This window comes from Babylonia areolata, chromosome 20 (assembly GCF_041734735.1).
Source record: "Babylonia areolata isolate BAREFJ2019XMU chromosome 20, ASM4173473v1, whole genome shotgun sequence".
NCBI classification, from domain to species: Eukaryota; Metazoa; Mollusca; class Gastropoda; order Neogastropoda; family Buccinidae; genus Babylonia; species Babylonia areolata.
Window position 1 is genome coordinate 3,793,992 of NC_134895.1, and position 17,285 is coordinate 3,811,276.

The 17,285-nt window shown below is 45.3% G+C and overlaps 1 protein-coding gene across 1 annotated transcript in view; it reads right to left on the reverse strand.

The window, feature by feature from the left end:
• Positions 1–17,285, reverse strand: part of LOC143294886 (protein FAM91A1-like) — a 51,990-nt gene that overhangs the window by 34,181 nt on the left and 524 nt on the right. The window contains exons 2-7 of the mRNA XM_076606407.1: positions 16,132–16,216; positions 14,690–14,899; positions 11,241–11,308; positions 7,674–7,790; positions 5,246–5,336; positions 4,235–4,297 (exon numbers count right to left, since the gene is read on the reverse strand). Of these exons, the coding sequence (XP_076462522.1) occupies positions 4,235–4,297; positions 5,246–5,336; positions 7,674–7,790; positions 11,241–11,308; positions 14,690–14,899; positions 16,132–16,216 (634 nt within the window). The remainder of the gene's footprint in view (positions 1–4,234; positions 4,298–5,245; positions 5,337–7,673; positions 7,791–11,240; positions 11,309–14,689; positions 14,900–16,131; positions 16,217–17,285) is intronic.

The window sequence follows — 17,285 nt, forward strand, 5'->3', positions numbered from 1 at the left end:
GTCTTTGTAATGTTGACGAGGGATGGTCACTGAAGAGACATGGTGCCAGTCTTTGTACTGTTGACCAGGAACGGTCACTGAAGAGACATGGTGCCAGTCTTTGTACTGTTGACAGGGAACTGTCACTGAAGAGACATGGTGCCAGTCTTTGTACTGTTGACGAGGGACGGTCACTGAAGAGACATGGTGCCAGTCTTTGTACTGTTGACCAGGAACGGTCACTGAAGAGACATGGTGCCAGTCTCTGTACTGTTGACGAGGGATGGTCACTGAAGAGACATGGTGCCAGTCTTTGTACTGTTGACCAGGAACGGTCACTGAAGAGACATGGTGCCAGTCTCTGTACTGTTGACGAGGGATGGTCACTGAAGAGACATGGTGCCAGTCTTTGTACTGTTGACAGGGACGGTCACTGAAGAGACATGGTGCCAGTCTCTGTAATGCTGACCAGGGATGGTCACTGAAGAGACATGGTGCCAGTCTTTGTACTGTTGACCAGGAACGGTCACTGAAGAGACATGGTGCCAGTCTTTGTACTGTTGACCAGGAACGGTCACTGAAGAGACATGGTGGCAGTCTTTGTACTGTTGACATGGGACGGTCACTGAAGAGACATGGTGCCAGTCTCTGTAATGTTGACAGGGACTGTCACTGAAGAGACATGGTGCCAGTCTCTGTACTGTTGACCAGGGACTGTCACTGAAGAGACATGGTGCCAGTCTCTGTACTGTTGACCAGGGACTGTCACTGAAGAGACATGGTGCCAGTCTCTGTAATGTTGACAGGGACAGTCACTGAAGAGACATGGTGCCAGTCTCTGCAATGTTGACCAGGGACTGTCACTGAAGAGACATGGTGCCAGTCTTTGTACTGTTGACCAGGAATGGTCACTGAAGAGACATGGTGGCAGTCTTTGTACTGTTGACCAGGGATGGTCACTGAAGAGACATGGTGCCAGTCTTTGTACTGTTGACCAGGGACTGTCACTTAAGAGACATGGTGCCAGTCTTTGTACTGTTGACCAGGAATGGTCACTGAAGAGACATGGTGGCAGTCTTTGTACTGTTGACCAGGGATGGTCACTGAAGAGACATGGTGCCAGTCTTTGTACTGTTGACCAGGGATGGTCACTGAAGAGACATGGTGCCAGTCTTTGTAATGTTGACGAGGGATGGTCACTGAAGAGACATGGTGCCAGTCTCTGTACTGTTGACGAGGGATGGTCACTGAAGAGACATGGTGCCAGTCTCTGTACTGTTGACATGGGACTGTCACTGAAGAGACATGGTGCCAGTCTCTGTAATGTTGACCAGGGACGGTCACTGAAGAGACATGGTGCCAGTCTCTGTACTGTTGACATGGGACTGTCACTGAAGAGACATGGTGCCAGTCTCTGTAATGTTGACCAGGAACTGTCACTTAGAGACATGGTGCCAGTCTCTGTAATGTTGACCAGGAACGGTCACTGAAGAGACATGGTGCCAGTCTTTGTACTGTTGACCAGGGACAGTCACTGAAGAGACATGGTGCCAGTCTTTGTACTGTTGACCAGGGACAGTCACTGAAGAGACATGGTGCCAGTCTTTGTACTGTTGACCGGGAACTGTCACTGAAGAGACATGGTGCCAGTCTCTGTAATGTTGACCAGGGACTGTCACTGAAGAGACATGGTGCCAGTCTTTGTACTGTTGACAGGGACTGTCACTGAAGAGACATGGTGCCAGTCTCTGTAATGTTGACGAGGGACGGTCACTGAAGAGACATGGTGCCAGTCTCTGTAATGTTGACCAGGAACGGTCACTGAAGAGACATGGTGCCAGTCTCTGTAATGTTGACAGGGACTGTCACTGAAGAGACATGGTGCCAGTCTCTGTAATGTTGACAGGGACTGTCACTGAAGAGACATGGTGCCAGTCTCTGTAATGTTGACCAGGAACGGTCACTGAAGAGACATGGTGCCAGTCTCTGTAATGTTGACCAGGGACTGTCACTGAAGAGACATGGTGCCAGTCTCTGTAATGTTGACAGGGACTGTCACTGAAGAGACATGGTGCCAGTCTCTGTAATGTTGACCAGGGACTGTCACTGAAGAGACATGGTGCCAGTCTCTGTAATGTTGACAGGGACTGTCACTGAAGAGACATGGTGCCAGTCTCTGTAATGTTGACCAGGGACGGTCACTGAAGAGACATGGTGCCAGTCTTTGTACTGTTGACAGGGACTGTCACTGAAGAGACATGGTGCCAGTCTCTGTAATGTTGACAGGGACTGTCACTGAAGAGACATGGTGCCAGTCTCTGTAATGTTGACCAGGGACTGTCACCTAAGAGACATGGTGCCAGTCTTTGTAATTTTGACAGGGAACTGTCACTGAAGAGACATGGTGCCAGTCTCTGTAATGTTGACGAGGGACTGTCACTGAAGAGACATGGTGCCAGTCTCTGTAATGTTGACCAGGGACTGTCACTGAAGAGACATGGTGCCAGTCTCTGTAATGTTGACCAGGAACGGTCACTGAAGAGACATGGTGCCAGTCTCTGTAATGTTGACCAGGAACGGTCACTGAAGAGACATGGTGCCAGTCTCTGTAATGTTGACCAGGGACGGTCACTGAAGAGACATGGTGCCAGTCTCTGTACTGTTGACCAGGGACGGTCACTGAAGAGACATGGTGCCAGTCTTTGTACTGTTGACATGGGACTGTCACTAAAGAGACATGGTGCCAGTCTCTGTAATGTTGACAGGGACTGTCACTGAAGAGACATGGTGCCAGTCTTTGTACTGTTGACCAGGGACTGTCACTGAAGAGACATGGTGCCAGTCTCTGTAATGTTGACAGGGACTGTCACTGAAGAGACATGGTGCCAGTCTCTGTAATGTTGACAGGGACAGTCACTGAAGAGACATGGTGCCAGTCTCTGTAATGTTGACCAGGGACTGTCACTGAAGAGACATGGTGCCAGTCTCTGTAATGTTGACAGGGACTGTCACTGAAGAGACATGGTGCCAGTCTTTGTAATGTTGACATGGGACTGTCACTGAAGAGACATGGTGCCAGTCTTTGTAATGTTGACATGGGACTGTCACTGAAGAGACATGGTGCCAGTCTCTGTACTGTTGACAGGGACTGTCACTGAAGAGACATGGTGCCAGTCTTTGTACTGTTGACCAGGGACTGTCACTGAAGAGACATGGTGCCAGTCTTCACACCAGGAGGAGTGCTCACTCAGGCTGGCTTTGCAAATAAGCCATTATCGTTCTCAGTTTCAGTTTGTCAAGAAAGCATCACCGCGATTGGATAAATCCATACATGCTGCACCACATCTGCTAGGCAGATGCCTGACAGCAGCATAACCCAATGCCCTTGTCAGGCCTTGAGTGCATGCTTATATATTTGTGTACCTATCAGAGTGGATTTCGTTTTATATACTTTTGCCAGAAGACAACTCTCTCGTTGCCATGGGTTCTTTTTCAGTGCACTGAGTGTGTGCTGGACACGGGACCTCGGTTTATCATCTCATCCGAAGCACTAGATGCTCAGTTCAACTTTCCAGTCACACTTGGGAGAAAGGGCCAGAGCAGGAATTGAACCCACACCCTCATGGACTCTCTGTATTGGCGGCTGAGCGTCTTAACCATTCTGCCACCACCCTCCTTTACTGTTCTCAGCAGGGGGCTCAGTAGGTGGCGTCCTGCACATGTTCAATCAATTCTGAACCCCATCAAAGTCACTCGGCAGCAGTGCTGGGTCTCCTCTGGTGTGTGGCATCCTGCTGACCTAACACTGATGGATCCCAGTCCTTATGACTGCAGCAGATTAGTGTGGGGGTGGCTGTGTATTGGGGACTTCGGATGATGGGTGTGGGAGTAATGCCACTGAAACTGTGCAGATAATGATTCTTTCTCTTTTTTTTTTTTTTTTACCTTTTTTTCTTGTTTTTTCCTCAAGGCCAGACCTAAGTGCGTTGCGTTACGCTGCTGGTCAGGCATCTGCTTGGCAGATGTGGTGTAGCATATATGGATTTGTCTGAATGCAGTGACGCCTCCTTGAGCTACTGATACTGATACTGAAGATGATGGGACAGACTAAAAAGGTAAGAACCAAGAAGCAGAAAAAAAGAAAAAGAATGATGATGATGATGACAGTGAAAAGGAGAAGAAGAAATCTCTTTTTATAGAACACAATGCAGAACACTTTCTGAATGTATTTCTTCTCACAGACGAAACATCTTACCAACAATGCAGTCTTCATCACCTATAGGCACGTCCAAATATACAAGGCCCTTTCTGTACAAACCTGCAAACACACACACACACACACACAAACACACATGCATACACACATGCACACACACACACACACACACACACACACAGTCAGACTAAAAATCTGTGAACTAACTAACTAAACAAATAAATATGTCTTCTTAACGCATCTGCCACCAACAGAAAATTCAGTCTGACAAGTGACTTTAAAAAAAAGAAAAAAACAACAACAGGTCATTTTGTTAACAATGACACTCAAAACAAAGAGACACAGCAGACACAGAAGACCAGTCTGAGTGTTTTGCATGTTCATGTGTACCACTGAAGAGGGAAGGGGGAGTGTGTGCATTATCCTTCCACATTGGGGATGGAGGTTCTTGTTTCTTGCCGCCTCTCTCACGTTCATACCCTTTCTCTCATAAATCTCTGTCTGTGTGTTTCCATATCGATGTACACATGTTTTCTTTTCCAGTATGATGGCCAGATTGGTCAGAAGTTGTTAAGGTGGACAGGCCAAGATCGGGAATGCACATATCACAACGAATGTTCTGTAGTGCGTTTTATGTCTGAACCATTCAATAATGGGCAGACAGCTCACTAGTCAACATGCACTGCCTCTCTGCCACAGGCCTGAGGTTTAAACCTTAGACAGCACCTGGTGATTAAGGGTGGAACCTGTCTTTTATCTCCCTGGTCAGCTTTTGGACAGATTTTTTTTTTACTTTATTAGAATTTCATGAGACAGACAGACAGGTGTAACAGAGACAGTCAGGACTCACTGTGGAGCACTGTGGAGCACTGTGGAGACAGACAGACTGACAGACAGACAGACCAACAGCGAGACTGACAGAGAGACAGACCAACTGACGTCTAGACAGACAGACCAACAGACAGACAGACTGACAGTGAGACAGACAGACAGACTGACAGACAGCGATGCAGACAGAAAGACAGACAGACAGACAGACAGAGGACTCACTGTGCAGCACTGTCTTGTCCAACTCGCCAGCCAGCTGGGGACCTGTGTCGATGATGGAGTCGATGGTCACCTTTTCTGTCCCATTGCACATCTGTACAGTATGTCACCACTGTCATCATCACCATCATCGTCATCATCACCATCCTCCTCCTCACTTTCTCTGTCCCATTGCACATCTGTACAGCATGTCACCATTGTCATCATCACCATCATCGTCATCATCACCATCATCGTCATCATCACCCTCCTCCTCATCCTCATCATTTTCTCTGTCCCATTGCACATCTGTACAGCATGTCACTATTGTCATCATCACCATCATTCATCACCATCACCATCACCACTGACCACTGGCAGGCAGTACATGGGGAGGTGGTGACATAACAATCCAGAAACCACACACACAGCACACACATATAAATCACACACACAGCACACACATATAAATCACACACACAGCACACACATATAAATCCATGCACACAGCACACACATATAAATCACACACACAGCACACACATATAAATCACACACACAGCACACACATATAAATCACACACATATAAATCCATGCACACAGCACACACATATAAATCTATGCAAACAGCACACACATATAAATTCATGCACACAGCACACACATATAAATCACACACACAGCACACACATATAAACCACACACACAGCACACACATATAAATCCATGCACACAAATATAAATCACACGCAGAGCACACACATATAAATCACACACACAGCACACATAATTTATATAAATCACACACACAGCACACACATATAACTCCATGCACACAGCACACACATATAAATCACACACACAGCATGCACATATAAATCCATGCACACAGCACACACATATAAATCACACACACAGTACACACATATAAATCCATGCACACAGCACACAGATATAAATCACACACACACACACACACATATAAATCACACACACAGCACACAAATATAAATCACACACACAGCACACACATATAAATCCATGTACACACCACACACATATAAATCCATGCACACAACACACATATAAATCCATGCACACACATATAAATCACACACACAGCACACACATATAAATCACACACACACATATAAATTCATGTACACAGCACACACATATAAATCCATGCACACAGCACACACATATAACTCCATGCACACAGCACACACATATAAATCACACACACAGCACACACATACAAATCAAACACACAGCACACACATATAAACCACACACATATAAATCCATGCACACAGTACACACATATAAATCACACACACAGCACACACATATAAATCCATGCACACACATATAAATCACACGCAGAGCACACACATATAAATCACACACACAGCACACATAATTTATATAAATCACACATACAGCACACACATATAACTCCATGCACACAGCACACACATGTAACTCCATGCACACAGCACACACATATAACTCCATGCACACACATATAACTCCATGCACACAGCACACACATATAACTCCATGCACACAGCACACACATGTAACTCCATGCACACAGCACGCACATATATAACTCCATGCACACACATATAACTCCATGCACACAGCACACACATATAACTCCATGCACACAGCACACACACATATAACTCCATGCACACAGCACACACATATATAACTCCATGGACACAGCACACACATATAACTCCATGCACACAGCACACACACATATAACTCCATGCACACAGCCAGAGAAATAATGAAAACTGCATGAGGACATGAGGTATGAGATAAGCACAACAAGTAAGAGAGAGAGAGAGAGAGAGAGAGAGGAGAGAGATCTATATATCTATATATATAGATAAATTGTTCTTGTTCTTGTTGTTTATAGTCCAGCCGACTGCACAGGGCCATATCAGGACTGTCTATGGATAGACAGATAGATATACAGATATCTATATCTACATATCTATATCTATGTATCTATCTATATCTATGTATCTATCTAACTATAACTTTTTCTACATATCTATCTTTATCTCTAACTATACATCAAGTTTTTGCGCCTTATACATATTATTAGTAGTGGTAGCTTTTTTTTTTCTTTTTTTTTTTCTCAAGGCCTGACTAAGCGCGTTGCGTTACGCTGCTGGTCAGGCATCTGCTTGGCAGATGTGGTGTAGCGTATATGGATTTGTCCGAACACAGTGACGCCTCCTTGAGCTACTGAAAACTGAAAAAGAAAACTAACTATACATCTCTCTCTCTATCTCTATATGTCTGTATCTAAAAGTATAATACCTAATACCTAAACAGTTTCATACTGAAGCCAGTGTTTACATTAATTGAAATTCTGTGTGCATTCAAATACATACACTGACAGACAGACAGACAGACAGACGCACACACCTTAACATCATCCTCAGTCACGTAGCCTATATGAGCAATCCACCAGGGGTCCACAGACACTTCCTCTATGGGCTGAGCAGGTAGCAACTCTCGCACTGGACGCTTCCGGAAAAATTTCTGAAACATCAACAGAAGACACATCAGTCTGCAATAACAAGAACCTGATGAACACTTTGGGAATAGCTGACAACATGCAGTTCAGACATCAGCTTACCAGTCCGGGAAACCAGTGACTTCTCTGTGAAGAGAGAAAAAGCGGGTGTAATTTTCGTGTGAATAGTGGAACTGGTAAAATAAGAGGGCTCTTTTTTCATGGCAAGCTGTCAAAAAGAAAACCCAACCTACCCACCCAGTCCCTTCACCCTACAAACATATCTAAAGCAACATCAAAACAATAAGAACAAATAAACTCCATACCAAAGTGGACAGACAAACTGACCGGCATATTTGCTGTGGAGTGCAAACAAATGTGTCGGTTTGCACTGGAAATGGAAGCCTGTCAAACTGTGTGTGTGAATGTGTGTGTGTGTGTGTGCGTGTGCGTGTGCATGCATGTATGTGTGTGTGTGTGTGTGCGCGCATGCATGCATGCATGCGTGCGTGCGTGTGTGTGTGGTGTGTGTGAGCCTCCAAGTGCATGTTTGTGTGTGGGTGTGAATCATCTCTTCCTGATTTCATGGTGAAAAGTGACATCATAGTGAATGCAGGGTTCCCTGTGGGCATGTGGCTGAAAAGAAAATGCAAGTCAATCGTGGATTTACATGTGCACACACTTATCACCCATGACAGTCAAGAAGAGACGCTTTCTTTACACAAGTCAAAACTGCTGTCATACAATTCTCAGCATAAAATCAGGATAGTACCCTTTGTTCAAGTCACCTGTGTATGTATTGCTCAGTTTCACCAGAGGCACTAAACTTAGCGAGATGAATCACTCAGCGCTTCGCGTGAAGCCGCCGCGCGAGCAGCTCTCGCCCGGAAATAGTATGCGCCCTCAAGCGGCCAGACAGTTACGGCAGCAGAGAAAATGGCTTGGTGTTCTGCTGTAAACTGCAAAAACTCGCGCAAAAAAGGATGGACATTGTTCCGATTTCCCAAAGATGAAGACAGGTAAGCGTTTCATGATTTTGTTTAATGAAGTATCGTGTTGATATGGACATTTATGTCGTTATTACATTCGTTAGTCAGAGCTTTGTTTAGCCGAGTGTGCAAAGTGAAAGTAGTTTTCAGCAAAACCGAAAGTAGAGCTGTGAAAGGTATCCGTGACGTTTTGTGATTGTGACTTTGGGTCTGGGACAGACAACATTAGAGCGGCATCAAAACTGAACCCAAAATGAGGCACTGTTTTAGTGATTAGAACCATAGTGATGCATTGATATAATTATGCAACACTGAATGTGTTGCTATGGTTGTAGTGTAGTGGTTATGGTAGACTGCTCAGCTAGCAGTCATAGTAATAGTAATCACTACTTGCAGTAGACGCCAGTCAAATCTTTCTAGTAATCAGTAATCACTCAGTTTAGCAGGAATGGCAGTAATAGTAGAAGCAGTTGCAGGAGCAGCAGCAACAGCAGCAGTAGTAGCAGCACCAGCTTTGTCATCATCATCATCATCTTCATCATCATCAGTAGTAGTTGTTGTTGTCGTGGTAGTAGTAATAGTACTGAGAAGGATGAAGAGAACAACTGAGGATGAAATGATACCAGTTTCTATAAATTGAAAACTGAATGAAAATAAATATTGAAATGCTATATTGCTTTTTTTGTACAGATCCAAAAAGTGGGTTCAGAACACCAGGCGAGCTGATCTACAGGGAAAAACCAGCGAGTACCTGTACACTAACTGCAAACTTTGCTCTGAACATTTTGAGCCAAATCAGTTTATGAATCCCAGTGCGGAAAAATTGAGTCTTGTGTGGAATGCTGTCCCCACATTATTCAACATTCCAAATCCACCACCTAAAGTCACAACAAAAAGAAAAATGCCCTGTCGACAGGATCACCCTGCAAGCTCCAAAAAAGCCAGAACCAGCCATGAATCACAGGAAAAAGCAGGTAATTTAATTTACTGTATATATTTGTATGTTTTTAAATTGCTGTAGCTTTTATATGTACAAGTATTTTGATATAATTATGTCAGACTTGTTATCTCTGCGATAATATTATTTAGAACTGTGTATATCACATTGTGTGGGGTGTGGATGAGGAGAGTGAAAAGGTAAAACATAAATGAACATATATGTCATTATTTCTGTCGCCTTGTCAGTGTTTCTCTCTCTCTCTCTCTCTCTCTCTTTGCTGTATGTCTTTTAAAACCTATGGAGAATCTGCAAAATTATGTCGATAACCCACGTATTTATTTTGGGGGACATGCCGCAGACAGTCAACATACGCACATGCTTTTTCTGTGTTGCTTCTCCTTTGCGCCTGGCTGCTATCTACTGTCTGGGGGAAGGGAGAGGGTGGTGAGGGACGTGGCGCGCCGCGAGCGAGCGAGGCTTCAGTTTTGCACATAGGGGAAAGAAGGGAGTGTGCCCTCTCCCTCCTTCTACACTCTCTGGTTTCACTAAAGACACGCTTACTTTACACAAGTCAAAACTGCTGTCATACAATTCTCAGCATAAAATCAGGATAGTACCCTTTGTTCAAGTCACCTGTGTATGTATTGCTCAGTTTCACTAAAGACACGCTTACTTTACGCAAGTCAAAACTGTTTTTATACAATTCTCAGCATAAAATCAGGATAGTACCCTTTGTTCAAGTCACCTGTGTATGTATTGCTCAGTTTCACTAAAGACATGCTTACTGTACACAAGTCAAAACTGTTTTTATACAATTCTCAGCATAAAATCAGGATAGTCCTTGTGTATTGCTCAGCTTCACTAATTTCTTAAATCTTTGTATATTTCTTTTGTTTTAAACAAAATACTGCATCATCAGTTTCTGATGCCTTTGGTCCAGATGAAGCATAAATATGCACCACAAAATCTTTGATCCGAACCAGTGTCAGACTGTTTGTGCAGAATTCAATGACTGTGAAGACACTGCTTTTTTCACTCCATCACCACCACCACCACTGCCGCTATACAATGTCTGTGCATAACCCCATACAAGACTATAGACCACCACTACAAAGTGCGTTTGTGCATAACCCCACACATGTCTGTCAACCAGGGACAGGTTCTAAAGACATGGCAAGAGACATCAACGAGATAGGTGGCAGAATGGGTAAGACACTCAGCTGCCAATACAGAGGGTGTGGGTTCGAATCCCGCTCTCGCCCTTTCTCCCAAATTTGACTGGAAAATCAAACTGAGTGTCTTGGATGAGACAATAAACCGAGGTCCCGTGTGCAGCATGCACTTGGTGCACTGAAAAAGAACCCATGGCAACGAGAGTGTTGTCCTCTGGCCAAATTATGTAAAAAGAAATCCACTCTGATAGGTACACAAATATATAAGCATGCACTCAAGGCCTGACAAGCACGTTGGGTTATGCTGCTTGAGAAACTGAAACTGAAACTGGAAAAAGACAGATTTCTTGATCACGATAACACAAAACAACTGACTTTGGTGGAGCGACACTGGTTCATCAGATCGATGTACTGGTTCCGGCCAATCCCCAGCAGTCGTAGACCTGGGCACACACATCATCACATCATCATCACAGCCTGCATGACTCTGAAGCACTACCAAATGACACAATCATGTGGCTCACCTTCAAAACATATATATATATATATATAATTTTTTTAACGCACTCACAACTTCTTCAATAAAAAAAAAATTGCATTAACACAAGCATGGTTCTCTTAAGAAGTGTGAATTTTGTTTTCAAGAACAGAAACAGAGGTAATGATCAATACTTGCATTAGCAGACTTCAAAACGAAAACTGTAGCCACTTAGCTTCAAACAAAGAACAAAGTTGCAGTTGGTGATGCATGGAACGCTGAATAGAAAATGAACAAGAACTTGATGAAGGGTAGGTGGGCGTGGCACTGAAACACTGTGAAATAACGTAAACAGTTTTCTGAGTGATGAGAGCAGGAAGGGGAGGGCAGGGAAACGAAATGAAACAAATAAAACAAAACTTAATTCTACCAGGGAAATACGATAAACAATAAATATGCTGTGAAGATGGGGAGGCATAGGGGAGAGAGAGTAGAGGGAGGGAGAGGGAAGGGAGGGACAGGAAAGACATACAGTCAGCTGCAGTGAAGGGGAAGGGAGAGAAGAGAGGAAAGAGTGAGGGTGGAGAGGGAAAGGGAAGGGAGAGGGAGAACATTAAGTCAGCAGTGGTGAAGTTGGGGAGGGAGGGAGAGGAAGAACATTAAGTCAGCAGTGGTGAAGTTGGGGAGGGAGGGAGAGGAGCAGGGGGAGGGGAGAGAGAGGGGAGAGGGAGAACATTAAGTCAGCAGTGGTGAAGTTGGGGAGGGAGAGGGGAGAGGGGAGGGAGAGGGAAGTAACCACCAGTCAGTAGGCATGGAGATAGGAGGGTGACTGAGGGAGAGAAGAGGGAGATGGGAAAGTGGGAGAGAGAGTGAGGGAGAGAAGAGGGAGAGGGGAGGGAAATTCAATCCAAAACAGTGAAGTTGGGGAGGGAGAAGGGAGGGAGAAGGGAAATGAGGAACAGTCAGCTGCAGCGAAGTTGGGGAGGGAGTGGAGAGGGAGTAGAAGGGATAGGGAAGGGGCATACAATCAGCAACAGAGTTGGGGAGGGAGTAGAAGGGATAGGGAAGGGGCATACAATCAGCAACAGAGTTGGGGAGGGAGAAGAAGGGATAGGAAAGGGGCATACAATCAGCAACAGAGTTGGGGAGGGAGTAGAAGGGATAGGGAAGGGACATACAATCAGCAACAGAGTTGGGAAGGGAGAAGAAGGGATAGGAAAGGGGCATACAATCAGCAACAGAGTTGGGAAGGGAGAAGAAGGGATAGGAAAGGGGCATACAATCAGCAACAGAGTTGGGGAGGGAGAAGAAGGGATAGGGAAGGGACATACAATCAGCAACAGAGTTGGGGAGGGAGTAGAAGGGATAGGGAAGGGGCATACAATCAGCAACAGAGTTGGGGAGGGAGTAGAAGGGATAGGGAAGGGACATACAATCAGCAACAGAGTTGGGGAGGGAGTAGAAGGGATAGGGAAGGGGCATACAATCAGCAACAGAGTTGGGGAGGGAGAAGAAGGGATAGGGAAGGGACATACAATCAGCAACAGAGTTGGGGAGGGAGTGGGGAGGGAACAGAAGGGATAGGAAAGGGGCATACAATCAGCAACAGAGTTGGGGAGGGAGTAGAAGGGATAGGAAAGGGACATACAATCAGCAACAGAGTTGGGGAGGGAGAAGAAGGGATAGGAAAGGGACATACAATCAGCAACAGAGTTGGGGAGGGAGAAGAAGGGATAGGAAAGGGACATACAATCAGCAACAGAGTTGGGGAGGGAGTAGAAGGGATAGGGAAGGGACATACAATCAGCAACAGAGTTGGGGAGGGAGAAGAAGGGATAGGGAAGGGGCATACAATCAGCAACAGAGTTGGGGAGGGAGTAGAAGGGATAGGGAAGGGGCATACAATCAGCAACAGAGTTGGGGAGGGAGTAGAAGGGATAGGGAAGGGGCATACAATCAGCAACAGAGTTGGGGAGGGAGTGGGGAGGGAACAGAAGGGATAGGAAAGGGGCATACAATCAGCAACAAAGTTGGGAAGGGAGAAGAAGGCAAGGGGAGAGAGAGGGAAGGACAGAGAGGGAGAAGGGAGGGTGGGAAAGGGAAGTACCGTACAGTCTGCAGCGGTGAAGTTGGGAGGGAAGAGGGGAGGCATGGAGAGGGAGAAGAGAGAGAGGGAGGGACAGGGAGTGACCTACAATCAGTGGAGGTAAAGTTGGGAAGCAATAAGGGGCAGGGAGAGGGAGGGAGAAGAGAGAGAGGAGGGAGAGAGAGTAACATACAGTCAGCGGTGGTAAAGTTGGGAAACAATAAGGGAGGGAGAGGGAGGAAGAAGAGAGAGAGGTAGGGAGAGAGAGTAACATACAATCAGTGGTGGTAAAGTTGGGGAATAAGGGAGAGGGAGGAAGAAGTGAGAGAGGGAGGGAGAGAGAGTAACATACAGTCAGCGGAGGTAAAGTTGGGAAGGAATAAGGGAGGGTGACGTACAGTCTGCATCGGTGAAGTTGGGAGGGAAGAGGGGAGGGATGGGAGAAGAGAGAGAGGGAGGGGCAGGGAACGACATACAATCAGTGGTGGTAAAGTTGAGGAATAAGGGAGAGGGAGAGGGAGGGAGAAGTGAGAGAGGAGGGAGAGAGAGTAACATACAGTCAGCGGTGGTGAAGTTGAGAAGCAATAAGGGAGAGGGAGTTAGAAGAGAGAGAGGGAGGGAGAGAGAGTAACATACAGTCAGCGGAGGTAAAGTCGGGAAGGAATAAGGGAGGGTGAGGAAGGAAGGAGAGAGAGAGAGAGGGACAGGGAAGTGACGTACAGTCTGCATCGGTGAAGTTGGGAGGGAAGAGGGGAGGGATGGGAGAAGAGAGAGAGAGGGACAGGGAGTGACCTACAATCAGTGGAGGTAAAGTTGGGAAGCAATAAGGGGCAGGGAGAGGGAGGGAGAAGTGAGAGAGGAGGGAGAGAGAGTAACATACAGTCAGCGGTGGTGAAGTTGAGAAGCAATAAGGGAGAGGGAGTTAGAAGAGAGAGAGGGAGGGGTAGGGAGTGACATACAGTCAGCGGCAGTGAAGTTGAGGAGGAAGAAGGGAGGGAGAAGGAAGGAGCGAGAGAGAGAGGGACAGGGAAGTGACGTACAGTCAGCGGCAGTGAAGTTGAGGAGGAAGAAGGGAGGGAGAGGAAGGAAGGAGAGAGAGAGAGAGGGACAGGGAAGTGACGTACAGTCAGCGGCGATGAAACTGGGAAGGAAGAGGGGAGGGAGAGGGAGGGAGGAGGGAGAGAGGGGAGCGACTGACATAGTCAGCTGAGGAGGAAGAGGCAGAAGGGAGAGAGGGAGAGGGACAGGGAAGTGACGTACAGTCAGCGGCGGTGAAGTTTGGCAGGGAGTCGTAGCTCTTCTCCTGCATCATGATGTCCTGCATCATGTTGATGTAGTACATGAAGGGCGTGATGCGCAGTCCCTTCACCACCACGTCCGACAGGTGGTACGGGTACAGCATCAGGTGCTCACGGCTGTACTGCATCACATCCTCATAGTAACGACGCTCGTCTTTCCGCACCGTCTTCACTGCACAGGTAACAACAGCACATGACATGATGCTACAAACATCATTACATTCTTCTCACACAACATGCCACATGGCACAATCATCATCACATTCTTCTCACACAACATGCCACAATCATCATTCATGCGTGCGTGCACGCGTGTGTGTGTGTGTCAAGTGTGTGTCAGTGTGTGTGTGTGTGTGTGTGTGTGTGTGTGTGTGTGTATGTGTGTGTGCTCTCACCGGTTTTCATAAAGGACCTTGTTCACCAATAGGCACCATTTAATTCACATTATCAATATCTATTTACTATCATTATATACCAGGGTTCGTCACTAACGGGAGCGCTGAGCGGAACGCTCTAGAGCGCTTGCGCTCTTGATTTTGAAAAGACATAAGCATACACTACTGTATCTAAATTGTTATTCCATTGTCCATCACAAACAAGTCAAAAGCGCGATCGTTTTGCATTTACCGAAGTTTGAAAGCCGTCTGTTTCCGTTTTGTTAGTTCAACCGGAAGTAGGCCTAGTGAATCTGGGGAGGCTATGCAAAAGAGCGCTCTTCAGACTTGAAGAGTAGAAAAGTGGAGCGCACGATCGATTTCGCGGCCGTGCAAAATCAAAATGCTGAAATATTTGATCCCAAAAAGGAAGGCTGACGGTTTTTAGTGTGCGCTCTTAGTTTTCAGTTTGCGCTCATCAAAATTCTGAAACTAGAGCGCAGGCGCTCAAGTGAAAAAATGTTAATGACGAACCCTGTATACATATTACTATATCAGATGGAGATATCGTCCACCACACCCAGAAACAAGAAATGTCTTGTGTTACATGATGCCTGTGTTGCTGGGTAGGTTTTTGGAAGGCTGCATCTTATGTCCAATTTCAAGATATTCTTTGGCATAATCTCCAATGTTTCTCTGACGTGTGTGTGTGTGTGTGTGTGTGTGTGTGTGTGTGTGTGTGTGTGTGTTTGTGTGTAAATAATGGTTTCTCTGGACAACATTTGGCATTATGGAGAAGGTTTATTTTATCTAACAGTCTCCTATGAAAGGACTGAAACTGATGACAGAGAAAAAAAAATTGCTAAACATTTTACAGAAAAAAAAAACATGGCAGGAATGGGACACACAACTTCCATGCCCTGAAGCAGATGTTGATTTCAAAGTCATGCCATCATTCTGGGTGTGGCAAAGATGAAAGAAGGAGAAAGGCAATACAAAGAAATGTTCAGACAGAAGCAAGGAGTCTTACCCAGATTCCCTTTGTAGCGCAGCTGGTTCTTGACGCTGAAGGACACAATTGCCTTTTCATATTCTCTTTGAGAATTGCCAAGACTCTGTCAACAAAGATCAAACAGACTGAACAGTGATCAACAACACAACAGACATGGTAGTGAGCATCCTTCATTTCAGCAATCTAGACAATGCAACAACACTGTGATGATGAAAAAAAGGCAGACTATTTTTGTGTCAAACTCCTTGTATGAGGTGGAGACCTGATCACGGATTAAATTACCACTTCCAATTGTATGACGGTCTCTATATTATCATAGACATTTTAGTTCTCACTCACTTATATCCAGTAGTCAAAACATCCATTGTTTTGCCTTGTTTTTAACTGATGTCTGACCAGAAAATCTTCTTGGTTAATATTCTCTAATGGATCTGAGACTGAATAAGACTGTGAAGACTGGGGCACAGCCCATAACTTCAGAAGTCCTCACGCTCCCAAATGATAATTGTTCTGTCCACAGGTAGACATAGAGTGATGGCCTAGTGGATAGTGTTGGGGTTTGATATAAGCCAAAAGCACTTCCAACTCAGCATGAGAACCCCATTACACACACACACACACACTGTAACCCACTGCTAAATGCCTTGAAAAGAAAAATGGAGACTGTCTGCGACAGTTGGGGTGGGTTCAGCCTAACAGACACCCATACCCCAATGCGTACAACTGACAAGAGAAGATCAAACACAAACCCTGTACTCTGGCTGTGTGTACACGCAATGACATTGGTTTATACATGTTTCTTCATTTTTTCTTTCACCTTCATCAAAATGAAAATTATTTCACACTTAAGGGGGTGAGGTGGAAGTGTGCATGGTTCTTCAACATATTATATATATATATATATATATATATATATATATATATATATATATAATGTTCCACCATCAATTTGTCACCTTCAACAGTCTGTACCTCACCACCTCTGACCAACAGGAAACAGGACAAATATCTAACTTCCTCTTAGATTCTTTCCCTCTTGATACCTTCCTTTTCCTTTACGAGATACATGCTTTTTCCGGTCACTGTTACTGGTATCAGTACTATGAACCGAATTCCTGAAAATGTTCTACATTTTAAACTTAAGTGGAGTGGAAAACATACGCTGCACATAA